The sequence below is a fragment of the Malaya genurostris genome, chromosome 1, assembly GCF_030247185.1.
Source record: "Malaya genurostris strain Urasoe2022 chromosome 1, Malgen_1.1, whole genome shotgun sequence".
In the NCBI taxonomy this organism is placed as follows: domain Eukaryota; kingdom Metazoa; phylum Arthropoda; class Insecta; order Diptera; family Culicidae; genus Malaya; species Malaya genurostris.
The window spans coordinates 17,181,118-17,206,784 of NC_080570.1; the positions used below are offsets into that span (position 1 = coordinate 17,181,118).

The window sequence follows — 25,667 nt, forward strand, 5'->3', positions numbered from 1 at the left end:
GACCACCACTGCCAGCTAAGCACATAATAAGCAGATACTATAAACTAAAAAAATATTTTCACTCTTAGAATGGGAAGTCGAATTTTAGAATTAAAAAAAAGCTCATTTTTTATACCTGAATTTGGATAATTTAATGCGTATATTATGATGAAGTGAGTACTCTAATATTGTTTTTTTTTTGTAAAATGTGCTAGAAATTATGAGGAGTATTTACTTCTTGTTATAGAAATGTTCTTTCTATTCCACACTTGCTCTACGTACGTCCACAAAGCGTTAATTTGACAGATGAACAAGAAGAAATAAAGTTATATTCCTTCAGACAATAATATGTAGGGGAATGTCGTCTAGGTTGGACCACTTTTTGAAATGAGAATATTGATGTCTAGTTTAAAAGTTTGGACCGTCATAAGAATTTTTTAATTAGGGTGAATTGCTGCGCATTTTATAAAAAAAGTTTTTAACAAAACGAAAAAGTAAAAAAGTAGTCTAGGTTGGGCCACTATTGGTTTTGAACGAAATATTTTATTAAATAATTTAAAATGTTCAAACATGGAACTGCCTCTTGTTATTTTAATGGAGCATCAATCAGTTTTAATAGACTGTCAATAAGAATTTTAAGGTCACTGAAGAAAAAAAGAAACTGCGATTTTGCGTGTCCTCGATTTTCTGCAATTTTCAAAATGGAACGAGTTTGCATTAAAGTCTGCGATAAAAACGGTTTCAATGGTGCGACGACATTACAAATGTTAGAAGAGGTTTTCGGCAACGATGCTCTGAAGAAAATAGTCGTTTATCAGTGTGCCACGTTTCAGAGCTGGCCGAGAGTCAGTGAATGATGATGAGAGAAGCAGTAGGCAATCGACTTCGAAAACCGACATTAATCATCAATAAAATCAATAAAATCAAAGAATGGATGACCGTAAACCGCAAATTCACTATTAGGAGTATTATTTGGGGACCAATTGGGGTAATTAGATGGGCAATGGCCAAGCCTATTCCATCGTTCGTCTTACTAAATCGACATTATCCAATCCAAAGAAAACTCTGTTAACCTACGATGGTCAACTTTCCGTGTGTCGATTATGTCTGCTTTTTGATATAGCAATTCTGAGGTGTCAACGGGGCTGCAAAAAGGTTCATATTTATATTCAAAATGATAAATGATGAAAACACGTAATTTACTGAGCAGTTGTCATCACAGTAAATGCATATTCTTGTCATGTGAAAAATTCGATTAAAACTCAGCGTCAGATCGTTTCACTCTGCCCTCCTGGGAAATTTATTGGATACTGATATATCGGTTTCCATAAACTCCAACGTTGATTCAAAAAATCAAATGAACCAATTAAATCAATTAGAGGCAATTAATAATTGATCGTTCATAATATCTTTTCTGTCGGCATTATTTTTCTAACGATCTGCCAACAAATTAAATGTGTACATTTATGATTTGTACATTGGCAAAATGAAACTGCCTGCCTGACTGGCTTCTATACTCACTCCAACTGAGGGGGCCTACAAGCCGGTAAGCTGCCACCTCAGCACGGAAGCCCCAGAATAGCCATACCATGAAATGACAGCTTCCAACTGGACTGGACTACCGTGAAATACGAGTCCGGCTCCGATTTTCCGCATTTATTATGCCGTTTGATTTGGAGGCTTTCGGTCACCTGAATCTGCAGCTGCAGCTGGCCTTTTTCATTTACATGCATTGCAGATAGCCATCAAAAATGGACTCCATCATTGGATTACGATTTCGAAATCCCCCAGCAGAAAATAAAAGCCAACATATGAAATTGCGAATGCAAAATTGTACACGTTTAATAATTCATGCATTTTAATCAATACATTTCTTCCTTCTTCTTTGCTTTCCGTAGCAAAACCCTCCCGCGTCGTCCACATCCGGAACATCCCGAGTGAGTCCAGCGAGGTGGACGTGATGCATCTGGGCGTTCCGTTCGGTCGCGTGACCAACGTGCTGGTGCTGAAGGGCAAGAATCAGGCCTTCCTGGAGATGGCCGACGAGAGTGCCGCCACCAGTATGGTAACGATGTTCACCGCAACCCCACCGATCGTTCGCGGTAGAACCGTGTACGTGCAGTTCAGCAACCACCGGGAGCTGAAGATTGACCAGAATCATACGGTGCCGGTAAGTCGTTTGTTGTTTTGAAGTTCTTTTTTTAGAGATCTGAGCTAATTTGTTTTTTGTTTTTCGGTTTTAGAATATGACACTACAAACACAGGACCTTACCCAGTCACCGACAGGATCGCCACTGCCGTTATCGATGGATCATACCACTACCAACTCGACCGGATCGACCGGTGCCGCCACCCAGGGTGGTCCGAATACGGTGCTACGGGTCATTGTGGAATCACTGCTGTATCCGGTTTCGCTGGACATTCTCTATCAAATTTTCCAGCGATTCGGCAAAGTGCTCAAGATTGTCACCTTCACCAAGAACAACTCGTTCCAGGTTTGCTTGCTTGGTGATCGTTGAAACAACGGAACAATTAATTAATTGAACCTCCGTTTTTTTCTTGTTTCAGGCTCTGATTCAGTACCCGGACGCAGCTACGGCCCAGCATGCCAAGCAAACCCTGGACGGCCAGAACATCTACAACGGTTGCTGTACGCTGCGCATCGACAACAGCAAGTTGACCGCGCTGAACGTCAAGTACAACAATGACAAATCCCGGGACTACACCAACCCGACACTGCCGTCCGGTGAACCGGGCAGCGACGTGATTGCCAGTGCCGGTGGGCTCGTATCGGCCGGTGATCTGTTGCTGCTGGCCGCCGGCCAACGGCCCCAGCTAACACGGGACCGACTAGGTAAGTGCCGCAGAATACCCGTCCTATTCGATGTTGTTTCGTTGTTGTCGAAACCCGGAACAATTACCGTGTAATAGTCAAATTAGACAAATCTCCCTATTTTCTAGTGAATGGCTTAGCGACTCCGGGGGTGATTCCACCCTTCGGTCTAGGTCTCGGATCGCCGGCTCTTGCCAGTGCGTACGGTGGTGCCCTGCCGAATCTGGGCGCCTTCGCGCTGGCCTCCAACGGTGCCCTCGGAACACCGAACCCGGCCGTACTGCGAGGACTCTCCAACGTTTTGCTCGTTTCCAATCTGAACGAGGAGGTAATTATACATTGTTCCTTTACTTCTTTCTTTGGCTCAGTAGTTAACCTATCCCATTGTCTTTCTCTCAGTCTCTCTATTTGACTATCTCCTGCAGTCCTCTCTGCAGCTCGTCTCTAATCCGAACAATTTTTTTTACATGCAACGAATTTAGTTTTTTTACTTGTTGACTTGTGTCTCTTGCTGCAACTTTCTTTGTCTCTCTTTCTCTCTCTGTCTGGTTTTGTCTCTAATCGGCCTAACACATTCTAGATTAATACCAGTGTGTTTTTTTTCTTCTTTCAGTTGACTGGACTTTTTTACATTATCTTGAATTTTTTTTTCTCCCATCAAATCTTTCCTTTTGTTTGTACTGACGTAGCGTGTTCTTCTTCGATTAGTTTGGATTTCTGTACTACTCCAACATCTCTAGCCTATTGCGATGTAACACCTTCCCCCCACCCCCCGTGCTGATACATTGCGCCCACAGGGAGCTTTAGTTTTGCTCACTCTATCTCGTGCTGATTGTACTGTTCCCTGTTTTTCTCATTGTGTATCTGTCTCTATAAAGTGCTGTCTCTTTTTGCCACCTGCCTGCTTACTCTCTATACCAGTGGAACTATTCATGATTATACTGTTCAGCATTTTTTTCATCGTTCTAGTTTAGTCTCCTGTTTGATCATCAGTTCTCACAAGATGATAGCCCGTAATTTGAGTTATCGTTTCCTTAATTTTTCTTCTCCAAATCAAATCACAAACTCGATTCCGGTAACAGAACGCTTCTACTGATTTTACCTACAACGGCCACTAAAAAAAAGAGAGGCCTACTACAACTTCAAACCGCTTTATCTATCCTCTCACAGTAGGAGGGAAACACTTTTATTTGAGTCTGCTCTACTTTCTCTCTCTACTCCTCTAGTCCTTGCATCCCGGTAGAAGGAAGATAATTGCGAAAAATACTTTGTACATAGTAATAATCAAAATGATTGCGTTTCGACCGAAGTTTTTCTTTGAACCACACCAGTCCAGTCCATTTGTAGGTTCCACCATGCCCGAGGGGGCAGCCATCGGCACTTTGCTCCATCCTCCCTTCCAAGGAGCGGAAGACGCCGACCGCCCGAGCATCATGCATTCAGCGTTTTCGTTTTTATTATTTCTTAACATTTTCCCTGCCTTACTCGAAACTTTTGTAATTTTCCTCCGCCGATCTTCATTTTCATTGTCGCAACCGTCGTCAACCGCCTGACTCTCCAGTTCGAATAACTTACCGGGGTATGGACAATTTTTTTTTCTTCTCCTTCCTTCCGTCCGTTCGTCCGCAAGGAGAAAAGTTTATCCGCAGATGAGCAGGCGAATCGTTTATGTAAATCGTATACGATTCCACACTCGAAAGCCACGCGCGGAACACAGGGACGGAACAAAAAAAATATGAAAAGATAATTTATGCTGCAATAACAGACCGCAGCAGCAGCAACAGCCTTTATTGCGGTGTGGTGGGACACGAGTTTTCCCGATGAAAAATGAAGCCACAGGTCCGCCGCGAGAAGATAATCGCTTAGCGCTGTTGTTGTTTAGGGCTGACTGGAAACTTTATGTTCATTTGGATGGCGTGGGGTCCTTCCCCGTGTGCCATTTTGGGTTCGAAGGATTAGGCAATCAGATGGCCTTAGTCGAATAAATCAGTTTATAGCTCGGTTGAGAAGCTGATTGGACTGATTGTTTTTTTTTTAAATTTTTGTCACTGTTAGTGTGCTTGCATCCAATCACCTTTTTTGGTGGGAAAACTGAACTTTTAGAATGATGATTCTAAGCAGGCATGTTCCAATCTGAATTGTATGCCATAATAAGATCCGAACGGACGGTAGCGAACTACAGTCCGCTTGGTGTTTTGATGTTTGACAAAAAAACGTCCTTGACGTGTTGTCACTCAGAGAAATATTTTTGATTGATTGAACTATAATTAGCAACGATAGAGTGTATAGCTTATTAAACGAATTGCCGGAAAAATTCCTAATCCTCAATTCAATAACTAATTAACTGATTCAAGGATCCTTGAGAACCATAAGGGGCATGCAGCACTCCTAGAGCATTGGTGTAAAAAATAATGAATTTGTGCTATTTTCCGGTGCTGAATTTGTTCTTTTGCTACCAAGAATTTCGCAACCGAATCTAACTGTACAACACTATTTAGAAAGCATAGTTGCGAGATTCAGACTTGATCTAGGTCGGGTTCAGCATTTCCTGGTTATGGCGACAGATAGAAGAGAAACCAATATATGACAAAGTTGTTTTTTTTACCGCTTAATTTTATCAGAGAAGGTTGAACCGACTGGTTGTGGCTGTGACTTCTGGTTCCGAAGATATGATGATGGTATAAGTGATCTAACTGACAAAACGCGTTTTTTATCGCTTAATTTTCTCAGATATGGCTCAACCGATTTCAATGAACTTAGGCTCGTTCGGAAGCTGCAGCACTCCGAAAAATTTTAATGATTTTTTTTTAATTAAAACTTTGATTTGGGGTAGAATCTCAGCTCGAATCAGTCTTTTAAAAATACTGACTCGATTATCAGTTTACAAAAATGCTCATTTTCAATTGAAGAATAGTCCTGAAATCTATAAATTTTTGACTTCTAAACGCTGTTCCCGAGCGTATGCAGGTGCTTCGAATATTAGGAGACATTCTCTAAATTTTAGGAAATGATCGTTGTTACATACGTTACATACGAGAGAATTATAGATTACCTAATTTCTAGAGAAGATTATTCGGTTGGAATCGAACAACATTGTCAAATATCTGCTGTAAGTTGTTACACGTAAAAAGTGGATCAACTCTTTTTTACTTGAGTCAACGCCTGAACTATGATTATTGCTCTTGTTCAACACTAAAAAGCGTAGATTTCTAACTTTTGATCGCAAGAACCGTAGTCCAACACGATTCGCACCGCACGTGACTGGATAATGGAACAGGGCATGCAGCGCCCGTTTTCCATTTTAATTCTTCTCTCGAAGTTCTATTTCGAAAAACTTGGCAACCGATTCATAGTGATTATAAACAAATTGAAAGCCTTTTTAGCTACTGAAGCTCAAGTAATTTTTGCAAATACTTGTGCTTGAAGTATTTTTACAATTGCTAAATCACCGTCCGCGGTCCTTATTCGATAGATAGTAGGACTGTTTACGTGAAAAAAACAAAAAATAAATTCTACGATGCGAGACTGAATAACGAAAAGAGAGGCATGCAGCGCCCCTTTTTCGTTATATTCTATAAATTGAAACAATTATTCAGTTTTTCGGTGCATATCTTGAAGTTAAATTTACTGTATCTCCACAACTAATTTCTCGAAGGCGGTTCAACAAATTTCGGCCTATTTGAAGGCTAATAATGTAAATCAAATCTGAAAGGGTAATGGTGAATATTTCCGTTTCGAGAGATGCAATGTTAGAGAGGCATTATCACACCACTAGGTGGATTAAAAAGTTAATTTTTTGGTTGATCCACTTACTCAGTTGAGGACAACTTCACGTAGTTCTTTGGAAATATTTCAATGGTTTAAACCAGAACTTGAATTCTGGACATTCAGGAATTGAAATTAAATTTGAAACCAGGGACTGGTTTGAATTCAGTTGTAAAATTCAGGTTCAAGGAAGATCAAGAGATTAAAAGTTATTTCTAGAATTCTGGAATTGAACCCATTTTCAGAACCCAGGTTCCGAATTTAATTCTAGAACTGAATTTTGATCTTGAATTACGGACCTAAATTAAGGAACTTAAATTCCACACCCGAATTAAGCAACCGAAATCAGTTCCAAAATCTGGTTTCAGAACTCATGTTCCGAATTCAATTCCTACATGCAGGTTCTGAGTTCTGAATTTCTGGAACTGAATTGGGGAGATCTAGAATTCATACTTAAATTTCTTTCCAAGATTTTGAAGTTGAATTCCTGAATCAAAATTCGTGAAACCCGTTTTCAGTTCCAAAATCTAGTCAAGAAACCAGTTCCAAAAATCTAGAACAACTAGTTGCAAGTAAGCGTGGTTTTTCCTCATTGTTTCGAAAACGTCTTGAAAACTCAATTGTTGAGTTATTTATGGTTATCTCGAACTGTTGAAAAATTTAATCATAAATTGCTGACCCTATTTCTGATCGTATAGAGAAAGAATTTAATTGCTGTGTTTTTGTACAAATCGAAACATTCACGATTAAGTTCTACCTTTCTTCTTCCATAGGATGAATGTTGAGAAGGTGCCTCATAGTAAAGTAAAACGAACTCACGTCAAAAGGGGCATGCAGCACTCCGAAAATTGAATAATTTCATCTCGAATGCTTTTTTTTTATTAAAACCCCCCAAATCTGTGTTTATTGGGCTGTATTTGATTTAGGGTGGAGTCACAGTTCGAATTAGTCTTGTACAAATACTGACTCGACTGTCCGTGTACAAATAATAAATACATTACTGACCATATTTCTGATCGCATGGAAAACGAGGACGACAGGACGAATTTCGAAGAGGCTCGTCATAGTGAAGTAAAACCTATTCACGTCGAAAGGGGCATGCAGCACCCCGAAATTTGAATAATTTTATTTCGAATATAGCTATGTTTTTTTATTGAAACACTCAGGATCTATGTTTATCGGGCTGTATTAAATATGGGGATTAGTAACAGTTCGAATTAGTCTTGTGAAAATGCTGACTGGATTGTCCGTTTACGAAAATGTTGCATTTTCAATTGAAGGAAAGTTCTGGAATAGATCATTTTTTGACTACTTAGCGCTATTGTCGAGCGGATGCTGTATATCAGAAGACATCAACTTAAAGCATATATTTGACAAGGTTCTTCGATTCTAACTAAATAATCTTCTCTGCAAATTGGGTAATCGACAATTCACTCGAGATGTAACTACAATCATTCCTTGCAGATTGTTGTGTGGAAGATTAATTGTTCCTTCTTTTATGAAATTTTGTGCCAACTGTGATTGCCAAATACATGGCAAAACAAGTAAAAAGTGATTTACATGACAAATGCATTTTTTTTTTGTATTTGGCTCAACGCCTGGACTATAGTTTTGATTCTCTTTCATCACTAAAAAACGTATTTTTCGAACTTTTAATCACAAGAATCATAGTCCAACTCGATTCACACTGCAAGTGATTGGATAATGGAACAGGGCATGCAGCGCCCCTATTTTTTCTAATTTGCATCTAAAATTAACCCAATTGTAGCATATTTTTGTGCATATCTCGAAGTTCTATTTCGAAGAACGTGGCTACCAATTCGTAGTGCATTCTTTGTTACTGAAGCTTGAATAACTATTTTTACATAGTATTTCAACAATTGCTAAATCACCGTAAAATCCTAATTCGATAGACGCAGAATCAACACTGTATGGATTGAGAGCAAATTTCTCAATCCACGCTGCGCTGATTTTTCATTTAATCGAATAGCATTACGTAAAAATGATAAAAAAATGACTTTACAAAAACAGTAGCAAATGGTAATGTTTCGCAAATGAATAAACTGTTAGAAGAATACTTCCAGCACAAGAGTTTGGTAAAACTTGAACATGGCTTTACTAGACTCGATTTGGGAATATTCTGGGCAACACAGTCTTTTAATTTTTAACTATACACTAAGAATTAGTGGTGGGGATAAGTAAATAATCAGATATGCACCGAAAAACTGCATAATTGTTTCAATTTATAGTATACAATAAAAAAGGGGCGTTGCATGCCCCGTTATTCAGTATCGCATCGTTGAATTTGATTTTTTTCTATGCCATTCTCTCATTATTTGCCTCTATTTTTATCTAATTTGCACCTGAAATTACCACAATTGTGTTACATCTTGGTGAATATCTCGAAGTTCTATTTCGAAGAACTTGGCTATCAATTCTTAGTGCTTTCTTTGGTACTGAAGCTTGAATAACGATTTTACATAGTATTTTTACCATTGCCAAATCACCGTAAATGATTCTTATTCGATAGATGCAGAATCAATACTGTATGGATTAGGAAAAATTTGTTCAATCCACGCAGCGTTGATTCTTCATATATCAAAATAGAATTATGTAAAAATAAAAAAAACGACGTTACAAAAGCAGTAGCAACTGGTAACAAATGGGAAATGCTCCTCAATCAAATTGCCTTTCTGCACAAGCACTTCCAAGAGTTTTTTGGAACTTGAACACAGTTCTGCTAGGCTCGATTTGGGAAGATTCTGTGCTACAGTCTTTCAATTGTTTTTTTTTTGTTTCAATTATAGAGGTTTTAACATCTTAAGGTCATTCGCCTCTTCGGACCAGAAAATCTTTCTGGCCCTATGTGCGGGGTTGGGAATCGAACCCAGGCGGGCTGCGTGATAGGCATCGACTATCCCATCACGCTATACCCGTCCCCCTTTCAATTGTTTTTACTAAGCAAGAATTTGTTTTGACGATGAAAATATGAAAATGGACTTCAAGATATGCGCGAAAATCTACATAATTGTTTTAATTTATAGTATTAAATTAAGTAGAAGGGGCGCTGCATGCCCCTTTCTCGTTATTCAGTCTTTCACTTATTACTTTGTCTTGTCACAAATAAAAAAAAATTGTGTTAAACCTCCGATAAATCTAATTCCAAGTAAAAGTCGGTTTTTCACCCGGACGTTTAATTTCCAGTATGGTTATTGATACTGGCAACGGAAAGAGCATTTTTCATTGCTTAAAAAAATGCCATAATTGAGGAAATCAATCACCTTAAAAGACTGAATATCATTAAGCTCCCCTCCTCCACCCCGGAGCAGGATAGCCTTTTTCGCGAAATCCTTCGTCTTAATGGCAAAACCGTTCCATCAATCTGTTGCTTTCTTTGGCTAGAACAGAAAGCAAAAAAAAAACTTTCCTACAGTAAGTAAACAATTACACCAAAAGCAATCTGGAAGGTCGGTCGGTCGTTTGTTTGCTTAAAATTCACACACTTGTCTGGTGATTTATCTCACCCTTTTTCTTTTTTTTTTTGGTCGGTCGCCGAGTTCAGGAACACAAGTTGCGGCAATCAGAATAAGTTTCTCTCCCCTCTAACCCCATCACGTAGCGCACGCTGCTTCTGGTTCTCTTCAAGGATAAAATCGAACTCGAGAAACTGGCTGGTTGATTGCAGCAACAGCAGCAGCATCAGCTTCTTCTGCCTGTCTAGATAGTTATAAGGACTAGACGTAAAACGGTTGGCAAGAAGATTGTAGCAACTCGTTATTTGCTCTTCGTTATCGAGCTCCGGAGCGTGTCTCGTTCTAGGAGTTCTAGGGTAGGTTTCTGTATGAGGTATAAACTTGTTTGTAAAGTGATTTAAATTCGGTTTCGGGCAATGTTTGTTCCTTGTTGGCCTCGAACTCGCTCCGGCGCGTGACGAGATGATGCCACCACCGGCCTCGTCCTTTTGTCCTCCCGCCAGTCTGTTCGGTGAGTGATAGATGAAGTAAAAACGCGTGAAATTGATTGGATTGATTCCTGGTTAACGGCTGACAGTGCCGTAGCTGCCGGTTAAGTAAGCGTCAAGTACGTGAATTCTATCCGGTTGCCTCTCTCACTTGCGCAACCATGCCGCTTCAAAGTGATCGAAATTTCCACCTAATTTCATTTAGATGAAAGACAGAAGAAAAAAGAAGAAGAAAAAACAACGGAAGAATAACTTTGCTCCCCGATAACGACCAGCGGAATAGAACCCAGGCAGGCAGCACGCTCCGGGGGAAGTAATTTAAATGACATCAAAGGAGACAAAATATCTAGATCGTGCTGGTTTTCACTTTTTTTCTCCTGGAAGCTTTGCGCACGCTGGGTCTTTTTTATTTCCATTAAGCTCTATGGAAATGGGAGATTTTTTTCTATCTGGCACTGGCTCTCTCGTCTTATAAACGATGATCCAGCAGCCAGCCAGCCGGGCTTGGTTGTTGTGGGTGGCGATGATAATTTTCATTACCAAAATTAAATTACAACAACACAATAAACGGTATTATTACAAGCAATTCAATGTGCAGCTGTAGCTGAAGGTTGGCCCTTCTACGAGCCCATCTAAGCGGTTTGGCTTCGAGTTATTTTCGGTCGTTAAAGCGAATAATCAATTTGAAAATGAAATCGTATCAGTTTTAAGTGAAATTTTGACACCACCCAAGAGCTGTCGGGTTGAGGTATTAATTGCACCGGATTATACCAGTTATACTAGTTTATACCAGTTCGGTGGAAAGTGGTATAATCTGGAAAAATGATCAAATAATGACTGGCAAGTGTTTCCATTCCGCGTAAGTCGGCTCTCGTTTCATCTATCAAACCGAAATCATAAAATACGGCTGAATTCGTGAGTGACATCAGCGATAACAACCCCACTGGAAAATCTGCTTACAGTCACGCTCTTTCAATTGCTCAAATTGTCCAAATCCAACCTGCTTCTTCGGCACCCCACCCACGGCAGCTAGCAATTTCGCCCGCCGCCTGAGTAAATTCTTTTGTCCTATCGCCATCGCTCACAGAAATGATATCAGCAGAAGCAGCAGCAGCACCAGTCAAAAGCAAAACTCACTCGTTTCATCTCATTATCATTTATTTTTATTATTTTTGCTGGAACCCTTTCGCCCCCGCCCTTTCCGGAGAGGCGTGAGGATTTAGAAGTGCCATCCCCTGTTCGCTGGAATTGTTTTCCGCCGTGGGTGGAAGGGAGTTTATTTGGTCTCACTTAAAAATTCATTAAATTTTTCACGAGCGTTCTTTCTCGATGCGTTTTTTTTGTTGGTTAGCCTTTTTCTCTGCTCGTCCGTTCAAGTGACGTGAAATGTATTGCTATGGTCCTTTCCAGTTCGTTCTTCAACGGTGGTAACTATTTCGATTAAACGTTCTCGTTATTTTGCTTCTACTGTTATGATTAGTGGTAATATCTCACCGGTCTTTCCAGGGCAAAGAATTGTTCGGTTGGGTTTCTTGATTCTTGATTACTCGCTCTAGATAATCTATTTGCTTCTGGTTGGTGGTCGGATTTGGCATTTGCCATAACAACACATTGTAAATACCCTACAAAATGAGACTGGATCAACTGGTATAAATTGTTTAGTTACATTCCACGATCGAAGTTTTGAAGAAACTTACTGACATCATTTTCTCAACAAAAAAAAAACATTTTTCTCAACCTTTCTTTCTCACTCCTTCTCTCTGCTAGCATCTATCCATGTCTCCATAGGAGAACTCTCTATACCAAAAACCTAAAAAATCTATTGCATTTTTGTGTTTCCTATAACAGAATCTAGTAAGTCACGAAACAAACATAGTCAGTCGAAAATAAGAAATGAGAGAAAAGAAAAACCCAACCCTTCTTAACACACACACACACAGATCACAACCTGCGAACCAACAGTAGAAAACCAATCACCCAATCCCCCTCCAAAAAAAAAACAAAAAACAAAACAAAAGAACCGAAATTTTCTCATCTGCTAACTGATTTTTCTCTATTTTTCTTCTCTTCTGTAGATGGTCACGCCTGATGCTCTATTTACCCTCTTTGGTATGTCCGCACACACATATGTTATTATTATTTCCCATGTCTTAGTTTGTAACTTTATCTGAATAGTGTTTTGTGTTCAGTTTTGGTTAGGCCATGTTTGAGAACAAAAAACCGAAATAACCTCCACGTCTTCCATGCCGAAATTAGTGTTATACTGTTGTTTGATTTTTTAGTTCCATTTTCAAACTTTCCATTTTTCCGCCCAATTGAAGTAACCAGAAGAAATGAGTGCAACTTTGTTTGATACTAGGACTTAATTTTCAAACTTCACTGTATTTTTTTTTCCTGTAACCCATTTATTTGTGTGTTAGTGTTTTTCATCACTTTTATTTACTTTTCTTCAAACAATCAAACCTACGACAAAGAAAAAAGAAAATAACGAAACCATCGATCGCTTCGATTAAGTTTTCTCTTCTTTTCCAACTTCCCGAGTGATTAAAATTAAAAAAAAATACAGTACCAATCAAACAATTTGACCTTGCGCTGCTTACCTTATTTTCGTTTCCCTGCCCTAAAAAATCAAATAACAAACATTTCTCTTATCATTTGTTTTGTTTCGATATGTTTTTGTTTTGTTTGTTTATTGAACAACTCTGTTTAGCTGTTAAGATTTTCCGTTTCCTGATAGCTTTAACCCTGGAGAATCCGTTTCACATTATTTACCATTTAAGATCTCTAGAACATTGTATGCAAACAAACAAATAAACAAACAAAGAAACCGGGGTTGAATGACGTATGAACTTTTACAACAGTTGTGTGCGCAAAGACAACAATCGCAGCGGTTACCGTTTGACAGGTTTGACAGTTGTGAGGCTCGGAAAGCTTGGAAAAATGTAACTTTTCTTCATCTGCTTCTCAAACCAAACCAACCAAAAAAAAAAAAAAGAGCAAACGTGTGTCTTTTGTTCCTCGCGAGATCGAAATAAAAAAAACCCGGCAAACAAAATGCGTACCGCAGCTGCCAGTCCCTGTCAGTCAAACGTCAAATTTTGATTCTTGAAAAATGCCGCACAGTCGTCCCATGGCGGCGGTTGTGCTACTGCTACTGAGGAATAGAAGAAGAAGAAGAAGAAGAGCAGAAACGAGTAGATGAAATTGGACATTTTTTCGCGGAAGAATTGCTCTTTCCGAGCGGGAGGCGGGCGCATATCAGTGCGTCCTGCGGGATCGGTTTGGATCATACCGCGGGGAAAATGATGACAGGGAGGAAATTTTCAGGAGTCAGGAGGATAAAATGTCCAATTTCGGTTGATGCTGGTGGTGATGATGATGATGATGATGATGATTAGGATGAATTCCGGGAGTTTGTCAGTTCAGCAATGAGGTTCTTTTGTGCGGTGGAAGTTATGACATTTGTGCTACCCAACCGGAGACGTTTGCGAGTTGTGATGTTTTCGACAAAAAAAACTGAATTCCTAAAATATTTACCTGAATCAATTTTCATGATTTCGAACTTCATTATATGGTCTCAGTTTCACGTTTTTTTCTGAAATTTTATCCATCATATACGAGCATGTATTTCAATTACTACTTTTTACTTTCCTTGAAGTTCGACGCAAGTCAAAAGCAATGAATAAAATACGATCATTGTGGCTAATATCCTTGAATCAATGTTAAAAAAATATATATATATCCTTAGTATGTAATAACCACAATCTGATAAAAGGCTCAAGAATAAATATTTTTTATGAAATTGAAAAAAAACTTTAGCTGTTAGAGTAATTACCTAACTACCCATGATGGTTTTTACGAACAACATTAACATATAATGTCATAGAGTGTTGCCTTGTCGTGGTAGGCATTTAACTGTCAACCATGTTCGATAAATTTAACTGTGCATTGCTAGTCATATGTTGTACAGCATACAATACAAATACAAAGATAATAATCTACAATCGATTTTGCAGTATACGATTGAACTGAAAACCTGTCAACCAACTGACAATACATCGATTTGAAAATCAATTGCTGATTTATCAACAATCGAATATTTAAACAGTAGACCAAATAGACAAGTTCTATTTTTCGTCTACAGTTTTTTCATCATTTTTCATTGAGCTCCGAATGATCTGGAAAGCCTTTTGAGAAAGGATGTTTGCCGTTATCATAGAAAACACAATAAAAAATCATTCAGAGATTAGATTGGGAATTGTTGAGTAATGTTTGTTACTAAATCTAGCAATAATTTTAATGAGGACTTCAAACATTACGAAGCGATGCTTGTGTATGGACGTTTCACCGAAAATCTTTTCAACATATGCCATTTTATCGATAACTATTCTACCAAATAGGTCATTTTATTGAAATCAAAATTGGTGATTCAATGATGATTAAAGAGACGGGCGAAAGAGAAAATGTAGTTCATTTGATATATCAATACAAATTTAAAGATAAATGTATGAATCGGTGAAGCAACTCTATCGGTGAAATGGCTTTCAGCAAACAGACCCGTTCGAATAAACAGACCAGAATAAACAGACCAGCAAACAGACCCGTTCGAAGAAATTTAAAAAATTCTAGAAATTCTAGAAATCCTAGAAATTTCAGAAATTCTAGAAATTCTAGAGATTCTAGAAATTCTAGAAATTCTAGAAATTCTAGAAATTCTAGAAATTCTAGAAATTCTAGAAATTCTAGAAATTCTAGAAATTCTAGAAATTCTAGAAATTCTAGAAATTCTAGAAATTCTAGAAATTCTAGAAATTCTAGAAATTCTAGAAATGCTAGAAATTCTAGAAATTCTAGAAATTCTAGAAATTCTAGAAATTCTAGAAATTCTAGAAATTCTAGAAATTCTAGAAATTCTAGAAATTTTAGAAATTCTAGAAATTCTAGAAATTCTAGAAATGCTAGAAATTCTAGAAATTCTAGAATTTCTAGAATTTCTAGAATCTCTAGAATTTCTAGAATTTCTAGAATTTCTAGAATTTCTAGAATTTCTAGAATCTCTAGAATTTCTAGAATTTCTGAAATTTCTAGGATTTCTAGAATTTCTAGAATTTTTTAAATTTCTTGAATTTCTAGAATTTTTAGAATTTCTAGAATTTCTGAAATTTCTAGGATTTCTAGAATTTCTAGAATTTTTTGAATTTCTTGAATTTCTTGAATTTCTTGAATTTCTTGAATTTCTTGAATTTCTTGAATTTCTTGAATTTCTTGAATTTCTTGAATTTCTTGAATTTCTTGAATTTCTTGAATTTCTTGAATTTCTTGAATTTCTTGAATTTCTTGAATTTCTTGAATTTCTTGAATTTCTAGAATTTCTAGAATTGCATTAGTAACAGAATGAGAGGGTGCGAATTGGTTTGCATGTTATAACTCATTTGAAACGGAAAAATTATTGCTTAGAGGTGTGTTTAAACCTTTAATGTGACTTTAAATTGTCAACTTGTTTTCATGAAAACCGTCATTTTTTGTCTTTCTCATACATGAAACGTCGAGATCTAGTGTCATATCTGAAAAATCTATTTTTGAATCAATTTTTTTCCGTGATGACACCAGATCTCGACGTTCCATACAATTCTAAGAAATTTGGCATCAGAAAAAAATTTCGATTGTGGAAGTCGATTTTCTTTTCTAAAAATGAAAATTTTAAGATGTCACTAGATTCAAAGACATTCGGCATTTGAAAAAATCGTGCTTGATATGGTGATTTTTCAACATCGAAAATTCTCAAAATTTGATATCCGATTTAGCTCAAATTCTTTAGTAGGGACTTTTTTTTAAAAAGCTTAAATTTTTTAGCATTACCGAAATTTAAGAAATTGAAGATGACCCCTTAATATTGGTACCGTAGCGTGTATCTATAAAAAATATGCACTCGATTTTCTCGAAGATAGCTGTACCGATTTTCACAAGCTTAGAATTAAATAAAAGGTCTTTTGGTCCCACAGCCAATGTTCAATGTTCAATTGAATGTGGATCAAACTTCCAGTTCGGGAGAAACAAGGTTAAATGTTCAAAATTTTTGCAAAAGTGGACTCGTTTTTCTCAGAGACCACTGAACCGCTTTTCTCAAACTAAGATTCAAATGAAAGACCCTATAGTGTCATAGCCTGCTATTAAATTTAAATCGGATCCGACTTCCGGTTCCAGAGTAAAGGAGTACAATGTGCAAAAAATGTTTACGGCGCTTTTTGCAGTGTAGGGGTATGGAAATCATCTTTGAACTCTAAGACCACATTTGATTACATATTACGTTTTAAAAAATGTTCAGAACAAATATCATGAATTTTGCATTTAAGTCCATATTTGAAACGATAAATTTATTTCTTGGGAGTTTGGACTGTGTATAAATTCTAGAAACTCTAAAAAAAACAACGTTCTCAATGTGATAATCGTCGTGAACATCTTTTTCCAAAATTAAAAGCTTTATTGCGAAAAAGTGCTTACAGATGCATTATTCAAAGTATTGTCCGTCGCTAGCGACAACTTGCTCCCATCTTTCCGGCAATTTTCGGATCCCGGCTCGAAAAAAGGAGTCTTCTTTTGACGCTATCCATGAAGCAATCAATTTTTCCAACTCTTCGAAGGATTGAAAATGTTGATCTGCCAGGCCGTGTGCGATCGAACCGAATAGGTGAAAGTCCGAAGGGGCGACATCTGGGGAATACGGCGGGTGGGACAAGACTTCCCATTTCAGCGTTTGACTTTGTCATGTAGCTCTTGATATTGTGGCCGCTTTTCTTTTAGCGCGCGACTAAGGCGCATCAGTTGCGTTCGGTAGCGATCTCCTGTGATGGTTTCACCCGGTTTTAAGAGCTCGTAGTAAATCACACCGAGCTGATCCCAGCTGAATACAAATCATAACCTTGGCGCCGTGAATATTCGGTTTTGTTTTCGACGAAGTACCATGTCAGGGCTTTCCCCATGATTTTCTGCGTTTAGGATTATCGTATCGAACCCACTTTTCATCACCGGTTACGATTTGATGTAAAAACTCCTTACAATTTTGTCTTTGAAGCAGTTGCTCACATACAAATAGACGGCGCTCGATGTCCCTCGGTTTTAACTCGTACGGCACCCAGTTTCCTTCTTTTTGAATCATGCCCAGGGCCTTGAGACGTTTTGAAATGGCTTGCTGACTCACTCTCAACGATTCGGCAAGCTCTTCTTGGGTTGGGCAAGAATCTTCATCAAGCAATGCTTCTAGTTGTTCATCTTTGAAGGTTTTTTCTATTCCACCACCATGTTTGTCTTCGACATCCAAAACACCATTTTTAAAAACGTTGAAACCACTCCCGACACGTTCTTTTACTCAGAGCAGCATCGCCGTAAGTTTCTGAGAGCATTCGATGCGCTTCAGCTGCGTTTGTTTTTGAATTGTAACAGAAAAATGGCAAATGGCGAGAATTGGGCACATTTTCGAGCGTGAATAATACTTAATAATACTCACTTAAAAGGCATTATCATCTATGTATTTTGATCAACCTCAGCCGGTACAGCCACCTATCGGAAGCGAAGTTCTACACCTGATACGTTGCTTCAATTCGCTAGCCCTGATAGTTAGTAAGTCCAACTTCGATAGCACAAATATCTCTAGTTTTAAGATAAAAACTCTAAGAGATGCGTCGATAATACAACGTTTGAAGATGCGCGCACGAGCCATTTCCCGTACGTAAATCATGCTAGTTTTTTTTTCAAACTGAAAATAAAGTTTAATTACTAAATTGGATAACAGAGATCGTTGAAGAAGAGTAAAAATGTGAACAAGGATAAACGAATATTTAATATTTATATATTCATACCGAAAGATAGCTCACAACATTTAACGGCAAAATTGATATCTCTAAGGTAGACTAAAAAGATGAACGGATCTAACAGACTGCTTTGAGGTACTCTAGAGCTTAAAGTGAAAGGTACTGATTTCAGGACCAGTTGGAAAAGAACCACTGATTCCAGTCATGTCGAGTTGAACTACTGCTTCTGATCCTTTTTTATTTGTCAAAGACTTCGTTGAAGTCGATATCGTCGATTTCCAGTCGATGAAGTGTGGTGTATCAGCAACTATTCTTTTTGATCTAGCTTACCGTAAAAGTTTTCGTTATTTCAGTTCGCAATTAGTTTTAATTGCCCTAATGAATCAGATAACAAAAAAGCCAAGCTTTTTGGGGTGGCAAAAAACTTATCATATCCTGTTCATAACTGTGGCCAAAGCCCACCGACCGGACTCAAGGGAAATCATGCAACAAGCTGCATCATGCAACACCACGAACCACGGCACACCGACGAACGAACGATGAATCTCCATTGTTGCTGATCCCTACAGTAGCGCAGGCACAAATTAAACCAATAAATTCCACAATCAAGATCGAAACAATTTATATGAATATTTGCCTGGCCTGTTGTGATTCGTTGGTTGGTTGGTTGGTCGCTCGGTCGGTTGGATAGCGTTTTTTCTTGTTGCATTTGCCATTCATGTTAGAATGGGCAACCGCGACTCGATGGATTAGATGGTGAAAAGCCACACGAACGAACACTTTTCACCCGTCAGATCAGATTCAGGTATGCAGCAAAAAAAAAAAATGCGAAGTATATTCTGGGTTTGGGGAGTGAGTGCAAGCATATGTTGTACATGCAACACCAATCTGGGCCCACGGAGAAGTGCTTCCCGTGGATTCGGGAATCGATTTCGGTTCAAATATGTACCAGCCCAACTAGATTGAAACTATCCCGGGAAAAAACTGGAAGATTTTTCCACGGAATTCTGTGATTATTATAACGAACTTTTTCAATCCGTTGGCTTTCCGTGTCTTCACGCCTGCCTGCGATGGCTGCCGTTGGTAGAGATTATGGAAATTGTACTACCTGAATTGTGGGGGAGGGGACTGAGTCATATTCATACGTACGTACGGCCAACGACTTTCATTCGGGGTGGATGTGGATAAAAGTATGAATAGTGAGGATTTAAGTAAGTGAAGCGAATGGATTTTTTGTTGTTGTTGCTGCGGTGGGTTTAAAAAAAAAGGTTGCAAAAGGGCGAACTGAATCGATGGGAAAAAATTTAAATATTATAGTTGGAGATATTTTTCATTCCTTCATAGAATGGTTTACCGTTCCTTCATAGTTACATAGTTTCAGAGACGACGAACAAGAGCTGCATGAAAAAATGGGTGCAATTTACGCTGAAATTGGATCGAATTTATTGTCGTCAGGGGGTTCCAAGTAATTCGTTTTTTTTCTGTCCACTCCAAGGTGGGATACTGCTAGAAGCAAATTCCATCATTAGATTAAGTATACAGCCTCTCAATGGCAGTAATTGTGGTAGGTGTTCTAAAGGTTTTTCAATTTCGAAAGCTGAAAAGATTATTGACAGCATTTTTTTTTCTTTCTTGCTGGCAGTCATCCTTCATTCAACATCATCATCAGCTCCCGTCTCACCCTTGTATATTGAAAATAACCGGCTGAATATAATCTGAATCTTTTTTTTTATTTTCGTACAGTCTATTACTGGTAAAGAAATTGTGCTTTTGAGAAACTCAATTTACAATCTCCATCAGCCGGCGGCCGCACTGAATTTAGATTTCTTTTCTGCTGCGAATAGAAAAAGAAAGCTTTTATATCATACATATATGTAGCAGCAAATGCACCTGCTCTCAAATTCAACTTAAATCCTACCGAGCTCGATCCCCGGTAAGCACACTTGAATAGAGATATAACTCGGACTACCACCAGAACCAACATCGTTCCTCATCGTTTCCCGTAGCTTGACAAGCAGTGCAACAGAACGGAAGGCTCTCTAAGCTAGTCCCGAAAAGGTTTCACCTATCTTCTTCGGTTGCTGCAATCGTCCACACGAGAACGGGATCGGTGGATGATGACAGATATATCTTGTCTCACAAAAGTGCCAAAGTATCGTGATAGTGTATTCGCGTTCTGACTTCGACCCCATTAGGAAACTATGGTAGTTGGAGGTAGAGGAACTGGGAAGACTGAGTGAAACGGATTATCGCTTAAATAAGAGACCTACCCGTGGCAACTTCATTATTTTGCAGGTGTTGAATACCGTGGAAAAGAAGTATGATATCGAAAGCCGGGTCTGCTTTCGGTGGGTTTCTGTTAATTGAAATTATTCCGCTTAGAAAACTATTAGTAGGTCGTTGGCGAAACGTTGACTTACCTGATTGCTGGTAATCGGATAGTTGATGTCATTTGAATTTCATACGTGGTTGGTGTCCGTTGAGGGGGAGAAGCCTTGCGGACAAGCGCTACGTAAGAAGGAATGGACACAATTTGATTTAGTTTTCTTGTTGAACACGGTTGATAATTTTTTTTTGTAGAAACCAGTGGCGTAAGTCATGCAAGTCCCACTGGTAACGAGTGGCGAAATTGCGTTATCTGTTATCAAAACTTTATTCAGGGGTAGCCGGCAGAATGCACGAATTTTTTGCTACTAACCTGGGCTTGGTCTCTAGCTTTGCGGATCGGATCAGGATGTATCTTTGACCAGAGTAGCAAGTGATCGGAAGTCTACAAACTTTTGTTAAAAAAAAGAGTATAGTTTATACTTTATATTTATTTTTTCCCTGTGCTTAAGATGTTGTATTCACTTAAACTTAAATCTGGGCGCAAAAAAACGGATTCGTCTCGGAACCATGTTGATGAAACTGCAGTACTGAGTACTCAACATGAAGGCCACTTATCGAAATCTTGAACCTTTCTGTGAATTTCACTAATCATATTTTGGACACTAGCGAATATTTTGCTCACACCTTCTCTTCGTCTCTGTCGCATCTCGAGTCACCTTTCCATTTCTCCGGTTCGAAAATTGCCTAATTGTGGGTGTAACAATTCTCTGCTGTAGTGACAGCTTTACCAATTACACAGCTCGAAAAAATCTTGTGATTTTACATCTTATTAGAAGCAATTAAATAGGGCATCGTATTTCACATAAATTTATATTCAAGAACATGTAAAACTGTGTGATTTGAAAATCACAAAGCTTGAAATGAAATGAAATAAAAAACAATAAATCGATAGCAACAGCGCGTCTTGAACCGAGAAATATTAGATCAAAAGCACGCCAGTTTGTCTACTGAGTCACAAAAGCACATATCTGCGTGATGAATAATTGATACATATGAATCCATACAACAGCACTTGGTAGCCGAATGAAATTTTTACTCGAAGACTGTAAAATTCTGCACGAACGGAATTTTACGTCATTTGGCAAATTAAGTAGAATTATGACACCAGTGAAATTCAAATTTTTTTCTGTGTAGGCCCTTACTTTAATGTACGGAAAAATACGCTTTTTCGCGTAAATTTTAGAATTCATAGTCTTGTTTATTTTTGTCCGAAGATACAAACGTTTTTTTCAGATCGTAAGCGAATTTATCAGCAAAACATAAATGGAGCATCGTAGTTCACAATTTTTTTCTGTGTAGGCCTTAACTTTAATGTATCGAAGAATACGCTTTTTCAAGCACGTGCGAATTTTGAAATTCATAGTCTTGTTTTTTTTTGTCCGAAGCTGCAAATGTCTTTTCAGATCACGAGTTTTTTTAAGGGAATTTATCAGCAAAAACATAAATAAAGCGTCGTAGTAGAATCGTGTGTTCTGAAAATTACACGTCTTGAAATATAAAAATAAAAAAAAAACAAAAAATCGAATGTGCCATCTTTCCAAATCATGTCAAAGCACTCTCACTATAGTTTCAATGTACGGAACATTACCCTTTTTCAGGCACTCCTTCTTCGTGTACATTTTGGCTGTCAGAGTATTGTTTGTCACGAAAAGTTGTTGTTTTTCGTCCGAAACTGCAAACGTTTTGCTAGATCATAAGATTTTTTTTCACATTCAAATTCATCGTTTTGTCATTTAGAATGGAATTAAACTATACATTACTAGATATTATTGATGTTTTGTCCTGCGAGCTGCTCATAATCTATTTTCACGTACGTTTCGAAGTCCATAATTCGTGTTTCGCTAGAACCTCATTTTTGCGAGATATATTTAGCCACTAGACTCTGTTCCAGTGTTCAATTTGGTTCCTTACTGTTCTGAAAAGATCGAAATCCGTCTCGTGGACTAATCCTCCATGACAGTTTCTAATTTTAATTTTAAGTAGTTAAAAAATGTCCTCGGCATCTTATAGCTTAACGCAGTGTGCCTTAAAATATGCTATTAAATAAAAAAAAACGATTTCGCCATTTTTTTTACCAAAACAAGTCTGATTTTCGAAGTGGATATTGAGGCCTTCTTTTTATCGACCTCTGTTCTTGTGTCATTTAAAATGCTGTAATTGAAGGTTCTTTCCTTAGTTCCAAAAACTAAAAATTGCGTTAAAATTCTGCGAGGAAAAGCTCCAAATAATCAAATCTACACTCAGAGAAGTACCCCCCAAACTACCGCCCTTACCAAATGTCAGTGCACAGATCGTAATGGGTACTGTTTCCCAACCACAAACGCTTAACTCCATCCCACGGCAAGAAAATAGCTTTATGCGCTAAAATAGTCTTCACCCCGCTTAGGCGATTTCCTTTTTTATACGATCCCACAAAGAAGAGGTAATTGAAAGTACATATTTTAGATTCAAACCCCCCTCTTCCAGGTAGAATAGACTACAGCCAAAGTAATAAAATATTTGCTTTTTTTTGAAAAGCCATCGTTTAAGAACAGTTCAGAATCAGAGCTCGAAATATTCATGAAATATTCGCGGGTTTCCGGAGTTACGTGGTTGTTTTGCACGTTTTTTACGCGGTACGTATCCCCCGCGCAAAAAGAGACCAGTGTATAACGTTATATGAAATGCTTTTTAGAGTCATGTTTTTTTTACGGATGGGCCGAACAAAAACTTGCTTCGACTTTTACTAACCGATTCGGGTAGTTGTCATTCAGAGATTAACCAATTCAGTTCATAAGTTCATAAGAAGTGCACATGAGTAGCAGTTGATGTATAGTATGAGATTTTCGTCAGCTTAGCGGTTTGTGTTGAGCTGCCAAGTGGTGTAGCAGTTCAGTATGAACTGTTTGGAAAACGAACCTTCAAGAAAGTTGTGTATAGTTACGAATTGGTGCCGAAGTATGTTCAAGAAGAATTTCAAGTTCATCGTTATCGGGGTTTGGTTTTGATTTTTTTTGCATTTCTTCTTCATAAATTGCTTTGGAACAAGTAAGTTTGTACCGGCATGAAACGCTGGTAACATACGTAAATCAAATGGTTTCTAAGGCCCGTAACAATTCACTATGAGACCAGTTACATATTTATAACAAATTTTATTGATCTGCAATGCTATCGTAAATGTTTTTTTATTGTACAGTCTTTCATGCAGTATAGTTTACATTTGTCAATGTAAATACCTGGCAAAGAGTTACGACGGCCAATGAAAACTCACAAAAAAGTCAAATAACTAAGGTTGGGAACAAAATTGTTATAATAAATTTCTGCTTAAATACAGTAGAAACCTCAAATCTGTGAATCACAAAAATACAGTAGAAACCTTAAATCTGTGAATCACTTTTCTGTGCGGAAACCAGTTGTGTGACCACTACACACTTTCATAAAACTTGGGATTTTACATCTTATAAAATGCACATCAATGGAGCGTCGCAGTTCACGCAAATTTCCTTGAAAGAACATGTAATATTGAGTGTGATGGGAAAACTCTGACGTGGAATTCATCGAAAAAAAAAACACTGATAGCGACATCGGCGACTGGAACCGAGACTCATTGGTTCATAAAGCACATCCGTTAATCGACTGAGCCACAGAAGCACATATTAGCCGAAATCATCACGAATGAAATTTTCCGTCAGGTGACAAATTAGGTCTTTATGAATTCTGTCGGATATGGGATTAGGTAGCCTGTGAAATTCATTTTTTCATAAATCCTTTAACGACTTGTTATGGATTGTTATATTGTAATGAACGGCTTTTCTCAGTCTAAGAAGTGAGACAGACGATTTGTTTTTAAATTTGTTCGATGTTTCGGTCGTTTTTGTTGGCCTTTTTCAAGAGAAATTAGTCTTGTCGTCTACGTCGATTTCGTTTGTTGCAAACGGTAAGAAGTACGTTGTAGTCAGATCCGGTCCATTATTTTGCTAAAGCTGACAATTTTGCTAAAGATGAAATATTTTCTGATTGAACAAACTAATGACTCAGTTTTTAAATGACTGCCAGTTCGGTACGATTTGGATGTTTGAGAAACTCGGATTGAAAATCCGAACACTCTCGAGCCGGATATTAAAATTCGTATGATCTATCATCGTCGTTCGCCATCGTTTGATTCAAATTATCAATATCTAACAAGAAATAGATTACACAATATAGATAAATGAAACTACGAGAATCCTTTAATCCATAGAACCGCTCTGCCATTGAGCTGCCGTGGAGATGTGGAAAGCAAAGCTCTCTTTTTAATTATTAAGGGGTTTCCGAGGACCACGTGGGTAACCGATTTGTGCTTAGTGCCCTTTCAATGTTCAGTATTGAATTCAGTGGAGCACATTTTTATAATGCCTACGACACCGCTTGAATGCGTATGTTTCGATCTTTTCCACAACTTTATCGAGATGTCCTAAAAACAATAAAATCTTGTTATTGAACGGGGATGAATGCATATTTACTTTGCTGTACATGTTGAGGGCGAATTGAATCAATTCTGGGTTTAAAATGTTTGAATTATGCTAAATAAAGTCGAAACTATACTGTAAAATTGTGGAAATCGGTCGGTCAATATAAAATGCGTAGGTGTACACGTGTAACGACAGTACTTTCTCTAATTCACGATAAGTTATCACACAAGGAAGGCATCTAATGCTCTCAATATTTTCATCATACATCAATGAGATTATATTTCTTCATGAATTGCTTTTAAGTTAGTACTTGAAATCCTATATTTTTAACATCATAATTTGCCATTCGACCATGTGCTATTTTCGATGGTTAACGTCAAAGTCAAGAAGATTTCGTTAAAAATAGATGCCATGGTGAGCTTCAATCGTACCACTAATTTGTCGGCACTGTCCTGTTTGCCGCGCTACAAATTTTCGGTTAAGTAATCCGTTTATTCGGAACT

At 38.0% G+C, this 25,667-nt stretch overlaps 1 protein-coding gene across 13 annotated transcripts in view; it reads left to right on the plus strand.

Moving 5' to 3' along the window:
- LOC131433671 (polypyrimidine tract-binding protein 2) overlaps positions 1-25,667 on the plus strand; it is a 728,003-nt gene that overhangs the window by 660,197 nt on the left and 42,139 nt on the right. For 11 of the 13 annotated variants that reach the window (XM_058600233.1, XM_058600259.1, XM_058600249.1 and 8 more), the window contains 5 exons: positions 1,878-2,149; positions 2,223-2,474; positions 2,548-2,833; positions 2,911-3,140; positions 12,614-12,647. In XM_058600233.1, coding sequence (XP_058456216.1) covers positions 1,878-2,149; positions 2,223-2,474; positions 2,548-2,833; positions 2,911-3,140; positions 12,614-12,647 — 1,074 coding nt within the window. The remainder of the gene's footprint in view (positions 1-1,877; positions 2,150-2,222; positions 2,475-2,547; positions 2,834-2,910; positions 3,141-12,613; positions 12,648-25,667) is intronic. The other 2 variants (XM_058600207.1, XM_058600199.1) reach the window with 2 other exon arrangements.